The sequence below is a fragment of the Ips typographus genome, linkage group LG7 (genome assembly GCF_016097725.1).
Source record: "Ips typographus isolate SLU linkage group LG7, UJ_Ityp_2.0, whole genome shotgun sequence".
Taxonomy (NCBI): domain Eukaryota; kingdom Metazoa; phylum Arthropoda; class Insecta; order Coleoptera; family Curculionidae; genus Ips; species Ips typographus.
In genome coordinates this window covers 586,757-602,532 of record NC_138428.1, presented here as the reverse complement: position 1 = coordinate 602,532, position 15,776 = coordinate 586,757, and the positions used below count along the sequence as shown (strand labels likewise).

The window sequence follows — 15,776 nt, the reverse complement described above, 5'->3', positions numbered from 1 at the left end:
CCGCCATTTAATTTCTCTTTGATTTTTGACAGTGCCCCGTTACCTGATCTGTGCCAAGACACGTGACAGTTTTAACCAATACGATCTGACCCTAACCTAACCTGAAGCACGAAAATGAATAGAACAAAATGACAGATCGACAATTTCCATTTTGGCAGCAGTGTTGTATTGTAAAGGCGTGTTGGACGCCCTGATTAAAATATTCAAAATAAAATGTTCCCTAGAAAATTGTGACAATATTTAAAAGGTAATTAATTTCGCTTTCTTTTAGTTTAGTTTTAGACCCTTAAAAAGGGGTTTTACCTTCAATAATCCAGTTCGCTTGATAAAAAGTGATCCCTTTATGTAACGGCAAGTCATTAACCAGAATGACAAGGTCCCACAATAAAAATAATTCAATATTTTAAGGTACGTTTTTAAGGGATAGAGAAAAGCGTTTTTAAGGGGACTTTACAGTAGGTTAAAGACAATAGAAAATATCCGTATTTTGTACTACAAGACTATCCTATTCTTCTGGGTTCAATATTGATAAAATTTTGAATAGTTCTAAATACTGTATTGAATTTATCCTGAAATTAGATAAATATAAACAGTATACATACATTTTTAAGTAATGATTTATTACAGCTCAAAAATGTCAGCAACTACAAACTTGTGCCTTGTATGCAATGCCAGTTGCTCTCTGCTACGCAACTCCATACCTATTTTTACTGATGTAAGTGTTCATTTTTCCATTACTTAACTTGGTTATTAGTACTACTGTGGTTTACAGACCCCTGGTGGTGAATTGAACCTTCCAGTAGTCCTACAACAGCTATTAAACAAAGAAATCACCCCTAATTCAATACATTCAGAAGTGTTATGCAGAAAGTGCTATAAACTCATTGATGAATTTGATGAGTTGCAGTATCGAGTGGGGGAAATAAAAAATGAAGTGTCTAGAAACTACCAAAACACTTTGAAGAGCAAGGAGGGCCCTGAAAAAGCCTCTACTGAGCCGAAAGAAGATGTAATGGAAACCCAAGAGAAATTATTGAGCAGGAAAGGCAGGCATGAGTTGCCCAAAAAAATTTTGGATATCCCTTCTAGTGATGAAGATGACACTCAATTAGTATGTATCCAAACTAACCACTAAATTTGATCTAAACTTGTTAATTTAGGTGGAAGATAAATCCTTAGAATCTTTAGCAGATATTGAAATGGGTTTAGTGAAAGACCATCCAGATCAAGAGGACACCCATATTGATGCAGAAATCCATCCCTTGCACACTTTCAGCAACTCAGACATTGAGGAATTGGCAGCTCAAGCCCCTGGCACCATCTTAACCCACTCAGAGGAATCAGTATCTTTTCCAGAAATGAAAAACTTGGTGATAAAGAAAGAGCCAATTTTGGCGGAGTCCAACAAGCCTAACATACTGAAGAAGAGACGTCAAAGTGGAGTTGTTTATTCACAGAATGAGATTATACAAGAAACGGGCGAGATTGTGCAGAAAATTCCGGATAATGTGACCACTTCTTTGGTGGCTAAAAATGATGATTCAGACTTGTATACTTGTTTGGTGTGTGTCGATGCAGAGACGGTGAGTAGTTTTTTTTGTTAAATTATGACCTTTGTATGGGGTATATTACAGTTAAAAATATTTATTGTCAGAATATTAAAAAATGGACTTGTGGCAATACATTTATCTGAATTGTTTTGACATCTTTTTGTGGTTGGGTTAAGGACGGGGAGATTTCAGGTTGCCGGAGACGCTAAAGCAATAATCAACCACTTCAAGGAGGTGCACCAGGAAAGACTTTACATTTGTGATATATGCGGACTGGATTTCCGGCGCCGAAACTTGTTGACAGCGCACGTAAACGAGCATATCGCCAGTGAAGAAGGTGATTTTCAATGCGAAGTTTGCAACCGGATTTTCAACAATTTGAGACTGTTTCGGATTCACAGAAGGTCGGTGTCCAATCAGAGTATAGTGACAACAAATTTTTAAATAAACCTTATCAGGATCCATTTACCCCAAGCTAAGGCGTGGCAGTGCAACAATTGCAGCAAAAGGTACAGCAGCAAAAACTTGCTGGAGGAACACATCAACACCCACCTGGGAGTGAGGCCATACGTGTGCGACTCCTGCGGCAAGGACTTTGCTAATAAATACTCCTTCAGAGCGCACGAAAAGACTCATTCTAGTCGACCTAGACCCTTTGAGTATGTGTTGGAGGTTTTTTTTTTGGTGGTAGTTCATGATTTTTGAACGTAATGCAGGTGTGACAAGTGTGGAAAGTCCTTCTTGACTCAACAGAACTTGGCGCAGCACGACAAGACCCACCTATCGAACAAAGAATATGTGTGTCAGACGTGCAACAAACGATTTGGATCTGCTCATAACCTTGAAGTAAGTTTTGTGTCAAGAAAAGCGATGGAATTGTACATTTATTGCGTAGGTGCATTCAATAGTACATACGGGGTTTAAACCGTTTGTGTGCGGGCTGTGCGGAAAGTGTTTTGCCAGGAAAGCGGAAATTCGAGATCACGAAAGGACTCACACTGGCGAAAGACCATTCCAGTGCGAGTTTTGCGGTGCTACTTTTAGTCAAAGGTCAGTGAACCAGGTTTCTACAAATGTGTTGTAATGAAAATTGTTTCAGATCAAATTTACAGTCACACAAACGTGCCACTCACTACGACGATAAAAGATACAAGTGTGAAGTAAGTTTAACCCAAAGATGGTAAACAGTAAAGGATTGCTTAATCCTATAAGCGCAATGTTGCAGCCGATCATATTTAGCGTATTGTAGTGATGGGCGTAAATTTACCATGATCGGTTATTTACAATTCAATGTGACAGGAAATGTACCAATTTTACCAGTAAATTTATGGGTCTAATTGAAATTTGCTTAAAAAATATTATTTTCTTGTCCTGACTGTCATTAATTTGAAAAGTCATACATCTGAATCACTATACTTTCCATGCACGCCCTGTATAGTAGTGGACTGTGAAATCCAGGGATGAGTTTAGCAGTTCTTTACGAAAATTTCTGCTTTCTTTCAAATTTTCCGAGCTATCTAGGAAAAACTGGTTTGGTGCAACAATCAAAATTTGAACAGCCTGTAATTCGGTCATTTTTTGGGAGTTCAAGGAAGTTGAACCGCTTAAATTAGCCGTCTTGAGCTACTCTTTCCCGTAGTGTTGAGCAAAAAATTCTATCTCAAAAAATGTGTACAGGGTGACCGAAAACGTTCAATCACCATACTTTTCATGTACATTCTGTATACTGGAAGCTAAAACCGGCCCTGCAACCTTACGGTGCTAAGTTAAGGAGTTGATTAGGAACATTTTTGGTCTCCTGCAATTATTTTTTAACAGTTTTCGAGTAATTCAGGAAAAACTGGTTTGCTAAATTAGTAAAATTGTGATCTAAATTTTGAACACGGTTCAAAGGACTAAATTGCCTGTAAAACCCACTTGAAGGAACCGAATCGTATTTTTAAGCACATTTTTCTAATTCTCATTAAATTTTCTATCTATTGACATAAAAAATCACTACAAAATCAAGTAAAGTCCGGGAGAAAAGGGGTGTCAAAATATAAACTGCCAGAGACACAATTTGAAAGATAAGTCAGGGACAAAATCGTCTGTAAAACCCACTTGGAGTAAGAAAATGACTGTTTTAAGCATATTTTTGGAATCCTCATTAAATTTCCTATTCAATAACATAAAAAAAACTACAAAATTGGGTACAGTCAGGGTGAAAAGCGGTCTCAAAGTTTGAACTGTCAAAAACACAGTTTGAAAGGATAGACAGGGACAAAATCGTCTGTAAAACCCACTTGGAGTAAGAAAATGACTGTTTTAAGCATATTTTTGGAATCCTCATTAAATTTCCTATTCAATAACATAAAAAAACTACAAAATTGGGTACAGTCAGGGTGAAAAGCGGTCTCAAAGTTTGAACTGTCAAAAACACAGTTTGAAAGGATAGACAGGGACAAAATCGTCTGTAAAACCCACTTGGAGTAAGAAAATGACTGTTTTAAGCATATTTTTGGAATCCTCATTAAATTTCCTATTCAATAACATAAAAAAACTACAAAATTGGGTACAGTCAGGGTGAAAAGCGGTGTCAAAGTTTGAACTGCCAAAAACACAGTTTGAAAGGATAGTCAGGGACAAAATCGTCTGTAAAACCCACTTGGAGTAAGAAAATGACTGTTTTAAGCATATTGTCACGTTTAGGGGGTAGCGCAGGAACAGAAACAACAAACGTAGTACAAGCATGACTTCTTTATTCGGCGCTGCATAACTCTTAGTATTGAACACTGTCCAAGAGGGGGTGTGTAGATGCGTGGGTGTGGGGGTATGGGCGTAAGGCCTTCTGAAGTGCCGCCAAGCGGTACCCGCTCGATACGAGCAGGGTGCCCCTATGTCCGACACGCCCAAAGGACTTACTTTAGGTACTGCAACAGGGTAACGAGCCGTCCGGGCACTAGGAAGTTCGGACTGTCGCTCGTGACCTCCCTCTGGGGATGACCCCAGAGTTCGGTGGTCGTCGATGGCTTGAGACGCCGATTAAATACTCGTCTCATGACCCCAATTTGCCGGTCTCGCTGATTCGGCAGTGCACTGGGGGAGACCGGGGCCAGACTAGGTACCGGAACATGGTGCAACTTATGTTATTCGTGACAATATTTTTGGAATTCTCATTAAATTTCCTATTCAATAACATAAAAAAAACTACAAAATTGGGTACAGTCAGGGTGAAAAGCGGTGTCAAAGTTTGAACTGTCAAAAACACAGTTTGAACGGATAGTCAGGGACAAAATCGTCTGTAAAACCCACTTGGAGTAAGAAAATGACTGTTTTAAGCATATTTTTGGAATCCTCATTAAATTTCCTATTCAATAACATAAAAAAACTACAAAATTGGGTACAGTCAGGGTGAAAAGCGGTGTCAAAGTTTGAACTGTCAAAAACACAGTTAGAACGGATAGTCAGGGACAAAATCGTCTGTAAAACCCACTTGGAGTAAGAAAATGACTGTTTTAAGCACATTTTTGGAATCCTCATTAAATTTCCTATTCAATAACATAAAAAAAACTACAAAATTGGGTACAGTCAGGGAGAAAAGCGGTCTCAAAGTTTGAACTGTCAAAAACACAGTTTGAAAGGATAGACAGGGACAAAATCGTCTGTAAAACTCACTTGGAGTAAGAAAATGACTGTTTTAAGCAAATTTTTGGAATCCTCCTGGTCAAATTTTCCTGGTGATGTAAAATATTTAGTTTACCGGTAATTTGCCCATCACTACGAGCCCAATCGAGCAATGCTTACCGATACCGTCATTGAGTTTAGCCAACACAGCAAACTTGCTTAATTAAATCTGTCAATTTTGACAGGATTGCGATAAATGTTTCAAACGGCGACGATTGCTCGACTACCACATGAAAGCTGCGCATACCGGAGAAAGACCGTACGAATGCGAAACTTGCAAAGCCACCTTTATTTACCCGGAACATTTTAAAAAGCACAGGCGGATACACACTGGAGAAAAGCCGTTCGTATGCGAGGTACAACATAATGATTACTCTCTTAACAGTTTGTGATACGTGACAACGTTGTGTAGGTTTGTGGTAAAGCGTTTAATTCGAGGGACAACAGGAACGCCCATCGGTTCGTCCACTCGGACAAAAAGCCCTACGAGTGTCTAGTGTGCGGTGCTGGTTTCATGCGCAAGCCCCACTTGTACACGCATATGCAAGTGGAAAATCATTTGAACGACACTATTGTGGTCAATCAACCTAGATTAATAGTGGGTAGGTTGTTAATGTGCCATGTTGTGACATTTGTGATTTTTACTGGTGATTTTTAGATGATAAAGTTGGCATAGGAGCTGACAGTCATTTGGTTACTATTGAGGAACTGACAGAGGAATCAGAGTCAAAAATATTTATTAAAGGTGAAGAAATTAAACAGCTTTTTTTCACTTAACGTTTACTGACTGAACGTCTTTAGGGGAAGACAATGAGGATGGAATAATCCTGAATACGGCCAAATTGACTTTTGGAGGCGACAGCTCCGAAAATGAGGAAGAAATCATTGACGAGATTGAACAAGTGATTTCTACGGAGGATGGTGAATATGAGGAGATCTTGTCCACTGAGGCCATATCAGCTAGCGACACGCAAATAATAGAAACACCCGACGGCCCTATTCAGCTTGTCAAGGTGAAAATAAACGAAGATGGCGAGGAGAAAGAGGCTTGGATTAAAATAGTCCCTGAATAGTTTATTTTAAAGGTTTTTTCACCTGCACTGAAAGTGTTATTAATTATTTATTAGGAGTGAATATAAATTGTAATAAAGAGTAAGATATTATACAATACAATATTATGTGTTTTATTGAGGAGACGGGACTTTGCGGTGTTGCCAGATCAGTCAGAAAGAGCGCCAACTTTTGATTTTCAAATGAAACCCTGTTTCTAATCTTATTTTTGAATTCCTTGCAAGAAGACTAGTAATTAATGTTGATAACGGGTGTTCAATAATTGTTATGGTCGTAGTTGGCTGTGGTTCGTATATGGTTTGAAATGACAGCTGTCATATAATAATTGTTTGCAACGTTATCTAAGACGTACGCTTTTTGTGACAATTGCCATCCATAGGCGACCTGACCAGAACAATAATTGAACACCCCTTCCCTATACCTATCTTTCACCGTTTCTTGGATATTTCATAAAAATGGTAAATTTTATGGTTTACCTTAGGTTTACCTTTAGTTCTCAGTTAGACAATACCATCATGGTTGGAAACTTCAAAGACTGAAAATGAAAAAACCTACAAGGTGGTCAATAAGTTGGATAGATAGAAAAACTGCCAGAAGTTCGTTTTTTTTAAATGCAACCACCAACGTATTATGGTTTGTAATAAAAGAACATTAAATTTAGAACAATTCTATGTATCTCTTCCTATACCTTTTTTTTTATCTGTCCGACTAAAACATTGACCACTCTGTAGGTTTTTTGCATTTTCTGTCTGCACCGTTTTGCTGACAAATTCACCATTTTTATAAAATATCTAAGAAACGGTTGCAAGACAGGTATAGATTATTAATTACTAGTCTTCCTGCCAGGAATTCCAAAATGAGATAAAAAAACAGTGTGTTCCATTTGAAAATCAAAAGCTGAGCGTTCATTCCGACTGATCTGGCAACACCGTTTTTAATATACCATCATCCTGTATACGAGATACTGCACGAAACAATAATAAGTTGCACTTGCAAGATTTCATTTTTTTCTACATTATGACAATGAAATTTGACTATATGAAACAAACAATATAAGGCTTCGGAATTGAAATAAATCAAAAAGTCACCCCCAGTATCATATTGATTAAATAATCTTACCTCTACGTACCTTTCATTATTAAATCAATACTTATTTCCTGACACATCGATAACCTACATACGTGACACATTTCCGATTTTTATTAATTTATTCAACCATGTCGATAATCCTAATTACCAATCACGACGAGAACATCTATAACATCACCAAAACGCACGAGGAAATCCCGAAAAAGCCCCAGCCCAAGTTTGTCAGTAAGTTTCATGAGAAAAGCAGCACTCTCCAGCACCAACCAAGCCAAAGGCCCCAGCCTACCAGTGTTCGTAAGGAAGGTCACGCCACCATGGGGCTCCCTGAAGGTGATCCCCCAGATCCACACGACTACTTAAAAAAACACACTGGAAAATTGAGTTACACGGGAAAAAAGGATCAGGTGAAAGAGGGCAGGATTAGCAAAAAGATGAGTTTGCCCCATAAGAGTGAAACGCCGGTGGTTAAGGAGTTGTCGCGAAGAGCTGAGGTGAACAGCTTGAATGTAAGTTGAAATGAATAAAGTGACGGTTATTGCAGGATCAACGCAAAGAAGAACAGGCTAAAAATTTTGTCAAGGACAACGTCAGAGCAGTCAAACAGATGAAACCTAAAGAACCAGAGCACCGGGTGGTCACCGACCGTATGGGAACTACCGTGTACCCGGAAGCTCAAGGTTTGGAACCAGTTTACATTAAAAAACCCATTTTTGGACGAACCCCTCACTATCTGGTGCGGTAAGCTCGGATCTTAACATATTTTTTGAACACACTAAATATTTCCCAATTAGTTTTAACAAAATTAAAGAAAAAGAGTACCAAATGAAGAAAGATCTGTCCGGCAAAAAACAACCATTGTGTCACTACATAACCAGGGACGAAAGGGAGCAACTTCTCAATGTAAGTAAAACTGTATTTTGGATAAATGATCAATATGCAACTTTTGAGTGATATATTAAAGGGTTTGAAGAAGAATTGGGAAGAGTTGCAGAAACAGTATCAAGGATTACCAATTTTGACAGACACCATGCCCAAAAAAATGAAAAAGTCCAAGTTGGAGGCCTCCCTTAAACAGCTGGAAAAGGACATTGTTTTGGTGGAAAGACACCCTTATATTTATGTTTATAACGACGCTGATTTGTCATAGCATATCACTATTATACACATTTCTATTGAGAGCCAGTTTCATTTATTTTCTCCTCCAGGGTATGACACACATTTATTTTTTCAATATTTGAAGTTTTGGAACTGTAATTCAGATTCAAAAACCATCAGTTTATGTTTATGGAGTTATTTGCTTTCTGAACTCACAGGGGGCGTAGCTCAGATGGTAGAGCGCTCGCTTAGCATGCGAGAGGTACCGGGATCGATACCCGGCGCCTCCAGTAACTTTTTTTTATGCACAATTAAAATTTATGTTAAATTTAAACTTAAAATGCTATTTTTATTATCTCAATATTGTGTAGTACACGTCATAGATTATTATTTTTATCATTCATTACAATCAAACCACAAAACAAAATTACTCCCCTTCACCAATTGTCAAGTAGTATTTTTTAGGTTTTCTTTACTGACTTGAGTTAATTAAAGAAGTAATAATGACAGATCCGTCAAAACGACCGCTAACTTTCCCCAAATGGCACATTCCCTACCTAGAAAAGCACCGAATAACCGAACTACTCAACGAAATAGCCCGAGAACTAGTAATCCAAAAGCCCGAAGACCACATCCTTTTCATGAAGCAAATTCTGCAGCAAGCCGCGAGCAGCCGAGACGTTTGCCGTCTCATCCTCGTCGGTTCTATGAAAATTAATCGGTCTGGAATTGCACAAGACATCGCTAAAGTCACCCAGCAAATTGTGGTTACCTTAGAAGATTTGAAGAATATATTTTCTTTCCAAACTAACGTGAATCCTGACGCAGTGTCTAAAGCTGTGGCTTGTATAGTCCGCAGCCAGAATGTGAGCCAATCGGGCTGGATCTTGGCAGACTGTATCAATAATGATGAAGAAGCTAAAGCTTTGCTAAGACTGGGGGTGCTACCAACTCATGTCGTATACCTGGTCACTCCTTTCCAACCCAAGTTGGATGAGCCACTTTACTGTGACGTGCCAGAAAATTGGCCTGCACTCCGCAGAAATTTATTCGGTCTCAAAGAAGTATTTGGTAAGAAAATTAGAGAAGTCCACCTTACTGACAAGAACATCTCTGAGGTCGCCAAAAGTTGCATTAACGTCTGCAATAAAAAAGAAGCAGTAAAAATGATAAGGCCACGCGTGGTGATTTTAGGACCTCGAGGCAGCGGCAGAAAATGTCAAGCGCGACTTCTCTCCCAACAATTGGGACTAGTCCACGTAGATTTCGAGTATATCTTATGCCAAGCATGGATGTCTGATACACAACTTGGTAAAAAACTCAGGAAATGCAACAAACAAGTGTGTTTCCATTCTGAGCTTCTTTGCCAAATAATCAACAAGAGAATCTTAGAAAAGGATTGTCTGGAGCATGGTTGGGTCCTAACTGGATATCCCTACACAGTGACAGACTTTCAGTTCCTAGACTCTTTACAAACACCCCCAAACAGAGTGATAGTTTTAGAATGCGACCTTAATGCAGCTAAAGAACGCATACGTCACAGGCAGATTAATGCCTACACTGGAAGTGTAACCAATGTCATCCCTCCATTAAAAGATAGTGAGGAGAGTAATAAAATTTCTTCAAACAACCTGGACAAAAAACTTTTAAAGCAACACCCAAAAGATGCTTTGGAACTAATTCAAGCTGAGCATGACTTCTACTGTCAAAATTATGGTTGCATTAAAAAATACTGTGGTGACACTGCTATGCTTGTAAATGGGGAACAACATGAAAGGTGGGTTTTTGAGTGTATTTTAGGACACATTGTAGGTGCTAACCCATCAGGACCACCAAGAAAAGGGTTTGGGATGGAAATTCCTCAAGTCTGCAGTTGCCAGTGTATTAATATCCCTGATAAAGTCACCAAAACTTATGCTGTAACTATTTAAAGTTCAAATAAAACTAACTTAATTATTCTTGTGTTTTATTATCATCTACTTCAGTCACAGTTTGAACATCCTCTTCAACAAATGCAAGCAAGTTGTACTTTTTGTACTTAAAAAAATTGGGGACAACCCCCAAAAATGCAAAACCTCTAACAATCTCAATCACTACAGACACTTCAGCATTTTTCAGGTCAACCTTGTGTTCAAGACCTTTGGCTTCACCAGTTTTGGCCACCATATCTGCAAGGGTTTTAATCACTTCATCCCTTGACAGGCTGCTGTTATTTCGATGATTGAAAACAATAGAAAAAGACCGTCGTTCAGTGGAAAAGTGCTTGTCACATAAAAGTTGAAATGCACTTTCAATATCCTTAACATAAGCCTTGCAGGTAGTCTCAATGGGAATCAAACGCAACAGAAACTTAGTTTCTTGAGTTTTCTTCTCAGAGACCTCCTGCAAAATTCGTTCAGCCAACTGAACCGGTTCATCCAACGTGGTTTTGATGAACAGAAAATTCTTAGCACCTGAATCAACCACTTGGAATCTGCGAGCTTCTTTGGTTTCTGACCTTAAGGATTGTAATTCTTTTTGCAAGTCGTCCTCCACTTCGGTGGCGTTGTCCTGAGGTTTGGGCGGTTCGAGCGGCCACAAAATGTCCGCATACTTGTTCAGGATGTTGTAACTTTCTCGAACACAGTCTTTTTCCCGGTTGTTGCAACTGCATAAGAATCCCTTCAAGTTCACTTCAAGGGCGTTGCGTTTCGGGCCTTGTTTGTGGAAATACCCTTTTTTGTTGTAGGGTTTAGAGACTTTACTCATTGTGAGAGGCTTTTTTGCTTAAACTAATTAAATATGTAGGTGCGTAGTTGTAGCCGCTGAAAAGTAAAGTGAGGTTATATTTTTTGTTTACTTGTAAATTCCGCCAAGTTGCAATGTGTACCTTTTGTTTAAAATCAATGGAATTTTTATATAAAAAACGATGGAACTTAATTTATCTTGAGTGACAAGTAAATAACTTGTTTGTTTAAGCTTTAATTGCAATACATCAATAATAATCAAAACTTAAAAAAATCAGCCATCGGCGGTATTTTAGGTTGGGGTTGGCATTGGCAACGTTGTATTTGAACGGTCTTTGTTTCTTTGACGCAGCTGTCAAAAACTACTGTCAATATTGTCAACGTCATCAATAGGGACGAGTACACCGCCCTCTGTACAAGAAAGCCTAGAATGTCACTTTTAATGGCGGCGTTAGCGGTTTTCGTTTTGTACACAAACCTATGCAGATGCAGTAGAAAATATGTTTTTTTTTTTATGTTTTCGTGTAGTTGATTAGAAGTTGCGAGTGAAAAATCAAAGAACGCTTCATTCCTGATCCAGATATGTATAGATATGGCTTTTTATACCCAATAAAGTCCAGCCAATGCAAGTTTGGTTAGGTTAGCTTTGTCCTGGAAAGTACAACAAACTACTGTGAAAACTGCTCAATCAAAGAAAATTTTGAAATCCTTGAAGCTAGGTAAGCAAAACTGGTAAATGGGTTTTATATTATTACAAGACCTTTCTTTTAAAATGTAAATGTGCCAATGGAACTTCTAAAAGCTGTCCTGTTTCTTCAGAGTAAACCTTTGTTGCTCTCAAAATGCAGGCGGCCTCAAAATGTAACTCACATACCTATGTATGTAAGAGGCAATAAGTTTACTGAATGAGAAAGCATATTGTACTTACCACTGAGTTGTGTTGGAGTAAAATCATTCCAGTTCAAAGCTTTCAACCACTGTTCGGTTCGAGCAGGGTCTTTTGGAAAGTAAAAGACTGACACTTTTGGGCCTTTCACCAAACTGCTTTTACAATTTGGCAAACAACAAGTGGACGGCATATTGTAGAGGCAATAGAATTTAAGTTAAAAAACCAACAACAAATTATAGTACAATGAAGGAACAATAACAATAGTGATAACACAATAAAATGAACACAAACTACACTTTCACTAGAACAATAAACATATAAACAACATTATATAAAAGCCCACAAAAATTACTTTGGCAAGTAATCCCAAGTCTTGACTTTAAACCTTAAAAATTAATTTAATCATGGAAAAACTCAATTTCCACAATACAAACAAATGCAAACTGTCAACCACTATTTCGGCCATATTGGAATTTTTGGCAATGACATTCTTGGCTTTCTCGTACAGAGGGCGGTGACGAGTACCAAAACAAAAAACTTTGACCATCCGTCAAAGAAGCAGGAAGAAGATATTTCCACACAGGAAAAAGAGATTAGGAAATCCGAGGCCAAATTCGTGTTTCTCATCAAAAGTAGTTTGGTATGGAAGTGCGCCTGTAGGGGCGATGGGTTTCGAAGTGAACCGGTTCCAAGGAGACGTCGATGAAGAGCTTGTTTGCCCCATTTGTTCTGGTGTCTTGGAGGACCCCCTACAAGTAAAGTTGTTTGTGCCAGCACTTTATTTTTGTTAAATTTTCGTAATTGTTCCATTTCTGATTTCTTAAACTATTTACAGTACTTAAGAGAGTCATAAAAAATTGTATATATTATTTTTATTGTTTTGTTTCAGGCTCCAGACTGTGAACATGTATTTTGTAAGGCCTGTATTACCCAATGGATATCCCGTCAGCCCACTTGCCCAGTAGATAGGCAAAATCTAACTTCTGCTCAGTTGACTCAGGTGCCTCGAATCTTAAGAAATCTACTTGCTAGGTGAGAATTAATATTATGTCTTCCTAGTTTCCTAGAAGTCCTATATGACACAAATTGCAATTTTGCAGGAAAAGTCAATTTTACATGGCTGGCACAATGATTTAATTAGTTGGATAATTGGTTAATACTTTCACTTGTGTTGGAAGGTGCTTTGTTTTAAGTTGATCATTATACTTATCCTGAATTAGAATTAACCACTTTATACACATAATTGGTACTTTATCATCAAATTGCACCATTGTATCCTGGCATCAGGTAATTTTTATTCATTAGAAAGTACCACTAGAGTGCATCTTTACCATGTACAGCTGTCCTTCCTTCCACCCAGTTCAGTTTAAATAACACCTTGTTTTTTGTATTAATTGCCTTAGGAATATAAATGACCTGAAATACCTACATTTGTTTATTTACATGCACAAGGCTAAGTTTTGATTGTAAATATTATGAATTGTTATTCTTGACAATTGAAAACTAGAAATTGTCTATATAAACTAAAAGGATGTTTATATAGTTTTTTAGGGATTTTTTCTTGCTTTACAGACTGACTATAAACTGCGACAACGCCCAATACGGTTGTACACGTCTACTAAATTTGGACGCTCTGTCCACCCACTTGGACGAGTGCGAGCACAACCCAAAAATGCCGGTGCTTTGCGAACAGGTACTAAATACTGCCCACCCCAAAAGTTAATCTTTCAGACCATTAAAAATGTGATAAACATAACAATTACTGTATTTTTACTATGTGAACGTAATAATTTTGAAATGCCCTGTAAAAACTTTAGGGATGCGCGCTAGTAATCCCAAAGGACGAGCTAAAAGAGCACAACTGCATCAAAGAGATGCGCACACTCATCCAGAAACAACAACAAAAACTAAACGACTTTCAGCATGAGCTGCACGAGTTGAGATTTTTGGTGATTGAGCAGAGGCGCGAGATGCACTTTCTCAAGGTTTGCCTCCAAAATTTCACTTTGATTTTTGCGAACAACTGATTTTATAAAAAGGACTTGATGCGCGCCTTAAAGATTAACAACCCATCGTTGCGAGCGATCGCGGACGCCATGGACCGCGACCAACTCGACAGAGAAGTAGTGCAATGGAGCACCACATTGCAGCCCGCTCGGGTCACCAGGTGGGGAGGAATGATCTCCACTCCCGATGACGCGTTGCAAAGGATGATCAAGAGGACATTGAATGAAATGGGGTGTCCGGTGCACATCCTGGATGATTTGATGGAAAACTGTCATGAATGTAGATGGCCTCCTGGATTGTGTTCACTAGAGACGCGCCAGAATAATAGGAGGCAGTATGAAAATTATGTGTGCAAGAGGGTGCCAGGTTTGTTTTTACCTTACAACAGGTTGACTTACAGTTAATGGTTTGTTCAATCAAGGTAAGCAGGCTGTGTTGGTGCTTCACTGCGATAACTTGCATATGGGAGAAGACATGATGGTTGAGCCTGGGCTTGTGATGATCTTCGCCCATGGGGTCGAGTAATTTTAAATTAGCTGTACAAAGCCCGCGGTTACATTCCGGTAAAGGTCAAACTATCAACAGTCTTTTATTTGATGTTTAACTCTACTACATTTTGGTTCTAAATAAGGCTACTTCTAGTACTAATTGGATTAACGAAAGTTGAGAGAAGGCTCACTGTACTGATTTTTGTTTAGAATAAACTGAGCCTAAAATGCAGACTGTGACGGAACAAATTTTAAAGTTTTGTAAATAAAACGGTAGAAGACCAAGATCTCGCTTAATGCCCAGGGGCAAAGGTTGACTATACACATTTTTTAAGTTTGCTTTTATAGTCCGGTGATCGTTAATGTGATTTTTGTCCTCTGATAATCCTAATAGTATTGTTTTTAGTATTTAACGTTTTTTTTTTTTAAAACACGCTTAGCTCGGGGTGCATTTTTTTGTTGAAAGCTGTAAGATACCTGGGCATTATAAATTTTTGTTGATGTTAGGTTTGTTTGGCTGCCAATTTTTTTATTTAATTTAATTGAATATTACGTATGTTTTAGATAAAATAAAGGTAACTTTTGCATAATGTGGCTTGTTTTTAAAGACATCCTTTAAATATATTTCCAAGTTACAATCACCATAAATAGCTTTTGTAATAGTACTAATTATTTTAGTAGTTCTGACTGTTTCAATGTGTGGTTGAGAGCTTACTGGCCACCAAATAGTCCTGATCTAACAACTCTATATTAGTTAAAAGTTAAGAAAAGAACCATAATTATTGCTTACACTCTCCTGTGATTGGAAATCGCTCATCGTCCATTATAGCACTTAAAATATACGACCTTTACCACAATTCAAACTGTAATTACCGAGGTTTAAGAAAATTTACTTTTGGGAATGTAATTTCAGTGAAAATAAAGAAAATTTGTTAAAATAGTTTAGTGAATTTACAAAGACGCGATCACCAATCGCCATTTTGATTTTGATTCGACTGGAAGTTGGGAGTTGACGACTGACACTGATTTGAAGGCAGACAGTCACATGAGCCGAATAGCACCTGCATTTAACCAGTCACGTGGAGGATTGTTTCCACAAAGAGAATGACAGATGACAAAACAGCTGTGAAAACGTCATTAAACAGCGGGCACGTGTGCGAGATTTTTAAAGAACCGGTTGGCGGGAGGTTAGAAAACG

At 38.2% G+C, this 15,776-nt stretch overlaps 5 protein-coding genes, 1 long non-coding RNA gene and 1 other non-coding gene across 11 annotated transcripts; 5 read left to right on the top strand and 2 right to left on the bottom strand.

Annotated features, from left to right (window-relative positions):
• The first annotated feature begins 118 nt into the window (after positions 1-118).
• Positions 119-6,386, top strand: LOC145731851 (uncharacterized). Of its 2 annotated transcripts, none has more exons than XM_081983838.1 (13): positions 119-247; positions 628-715; positions 773-1,111; positions 1,161-1,583; positions 1,743-1,954; positions 2,009-2,209; positions 2,267-2,396; positions 2,446-2,600; positions 2,650-2,710; positions 5,399-5,569; positions 5,626-5,815; positions 5,872-5,958; positions 6,015-6,386. In XM_081983838.1, exons 2-13 carry the CDS (start codon positions 635-637, stop codon positions 6,284-6,286), a joined length of 2,322 nt encoding a protein of 773 aa, XP_081839964.1. In that variant the 5' UTR covers positions 119-247; positions 628-634; the 3' UTR covers positions 6,287-6,386. The 2 variants fall into 2 exon arrangements, with proteins under 2 accessions (XP_081839964.1, XP_081839965.1); XM_081983839.1 differs by lacking the exon at positions 119-247 and adding an exon at positions 263-408.
• Positions 6,387-7,415: 1,029 nt separating this feature from the next.
• Positions 7,416-8,551, top strand: LOC145731605 (enkurin). The gene is made up of 4 exons (XM_081983458.1): positions 7,416-7,864; positions 7,915-8,111; positions 8,165-8,273; positions 8,335-8,551. The coding sequence occupies exons 1-4, from the start codon at positions 7,502-7,504 to the stop codon at positions 8,518-8,520; spliced, it is 855 nt and encodes a 284-aa protein (XP_081839584.1). The 5' UTR covers positions 7,416-7,501; the 3' UTR covers positions 8,521-8,551.
• A 134-nt stretch (positions 8,552-8,685) lies between these two features.
• TRNAA-AGC (transfer RNA alanine (anticodon AGC)) lies at positions 8,686-8,758 on the top strand. Its single transcript has one exon. It is a non-coding gene; the product is annotated as a tRNA-Ala (tRNA).
• Positions 8,759-8,934: 176 nt separating this feature from the next.
• LOC145731871 (adenylate kinase 8-like) lies at positions 8,935-10,424 on the top strand. Of its 2 annotated transcripts, XM_081983865.1 has the most exons (2): positions 8,935-9,532; positions 9,587-10,424. In XM_081983865.1, exons 1-2 carry the CDS (start codon positions 8,972-8,974, stop codon positions 10,397-10,399), a joined length of 1,374 nt encoding a protein of 457 aa, XP_081839991.1. In that variant the 5' UTR covers positions 8,935-8,971; the 3' UTR covers positions 10,400-10,424. The 2 variants fall into 2 exon arrangements, with proteins under 2 accessions (XP_081839991.1, XP_081839990.1); XM_081983864.1 differs by having other exon boundaries at positions 8,937-10,424.
• Positions 10,418-11,507, bottom strand: LOC145731874 (THUMP domain-containing protein 1 homolog). Its single transcript, XM_081983872.1, has 2 exons — positions 11,338-11,507; positions 10,418-11,272 (listed from the first exon to the last, which is right to left on the bottom strand). Exon 2 carries the CDS (start codon positions 11,214-11,216, stop codon positions 10,422-10,424), a length of 795 nt encoding a protein of 264 aa, XP_081839998.1. The 5' UTR covers positions 11,217-11,272; positions 11,338-11,507; the 3' UTR covers positions 10,418-10,421.
• A 1,101-nt stretch (positions 11,508-12,608) lies between these two features.
• Positions 12,609-15,168, top strand: elgi (E3 ubiquitin-protein ligase NRDP1 elgi). Of its 3 annotated transcripts, none has more exons than XM_081983869.1 (6): positions 12,609-12,838; positions 12,973-13,115; positions 13,656-13,776; positions 13,901-14,068; positions 14,123-14,456; positions 14,512-15,168. In XM_081983869.1, the coding sequence occupies exons 1-6, from the start codon at positions 12,749-12,751 to the stop codon at positions 14,613-14,615; spliced, it is 960 nt and encodes a 319-aa protein (XP_081839995.1). In that variant the 5' UTR covers positions 12,609-12,748; the 3' UTR covers positions 14,616-15,168. The 3 variants fall into 3 exon arrangements, with proteins under 3 accessions (XP_081839995.1, XP_081839996.1, XP_081839994.1); XM_081983870.1 differs by having other exon boundaries at positions 13,635-13,776; positions 14,144-14,456; XM_081983868.1 differs by having other exon boundaries at positions 13,635-13,776.
• Positions 15,169-15,174: 6 nt separating this feature from the next.
• On the bottom strand, positions 15,175-15,730 carry LOC145731879 (uncharacterized). Its single transcript, XR_014178901.1, has 2 exons — positions 15,369-15,730; positions 15,175-15,309 (listed from the first exon to the last, which is right to left on the bottom strand). It is a non-coding gene; the product is annotated as an uncharacterized LOC145731879 (long non-coding RNA).
• Positions 15,731-15,776: the final 46 nt, after the last annotated feature.

Coding starts and splice junctions, on each gene's coding strand:
- LOC145731851 (XM_081983838.1), top strand. CDS start 635: ATGTCAGCAACTACAAACTTGTGCCTTGTATGCAATGCCAGTTGCTCT. Junction 2,601..2,649: donor GGTGCTACTTTTAGTCAAAG/GTCAGTGAACCA, acceptor AAATTGTTTCAG/ATCAAATTTACAGTCACACA. Junction 5,570..5,625: donor AAAAGCCGTTCGTATGCGAG/GTACAACATAAT, acceptor AACGTTGTGTAG/GTTTGTGGTAAAGCGTTTAA.
- LOC145731605 (XM_081983458.1), top strand. CDS start 7,502: ATGTCGATAATCCTAATTACCAATCACGACGAGAACATCTATAACATC. Junction 8,112..8,164: donor ACCCCTCACTATCTGGTGCG/GTAAGCTCGGAT, acceptor TTTCCCAATTAG/TTTTAACAAAATTAAAGAAA. Junction 8,274..8,334: donor AAAGGGAGCAACTTCTCAAT/GTAAGTAAAACT, acceptor GATATATTAAAG/GGTTTGAAGAAGAATTGGGA.
- LOC145731871 (XM_081983864.1), top strand. CDS start 8,972: ATGACAGATCCGTCAAAACGACCGCTAACTTTCCCCAAATGGCACATT.
- LOC145731874 (XM_081983872.1), bottom strand. CDS start 11,216: ATGAGTAAAGTCTCTAAACCCTACAACAAAAAAGGGTATTTCCACAAA.
- elgi (XM_081983868.1), top strand. CDS start 12,749: ATGGGTTTCGAAGTGAACCGGTTCCAAGGAGACGTCGATGAAGAGCTT. Junction 13,116..13,634: donor TTAAGAAATCTACTTGCTAG/GTGAGAATTAAT, acceptor ATAGTTTTTTAG/GGATTTTTTCTTGCTTTACA. Junction 14,457..14,511: donor TGTGTGCAAGAGGGTGCCAG/GTTTGTTTTTAC, acceptor TGTTCAATCAAG/GTAAGCAGGCTGTGTTGGTG.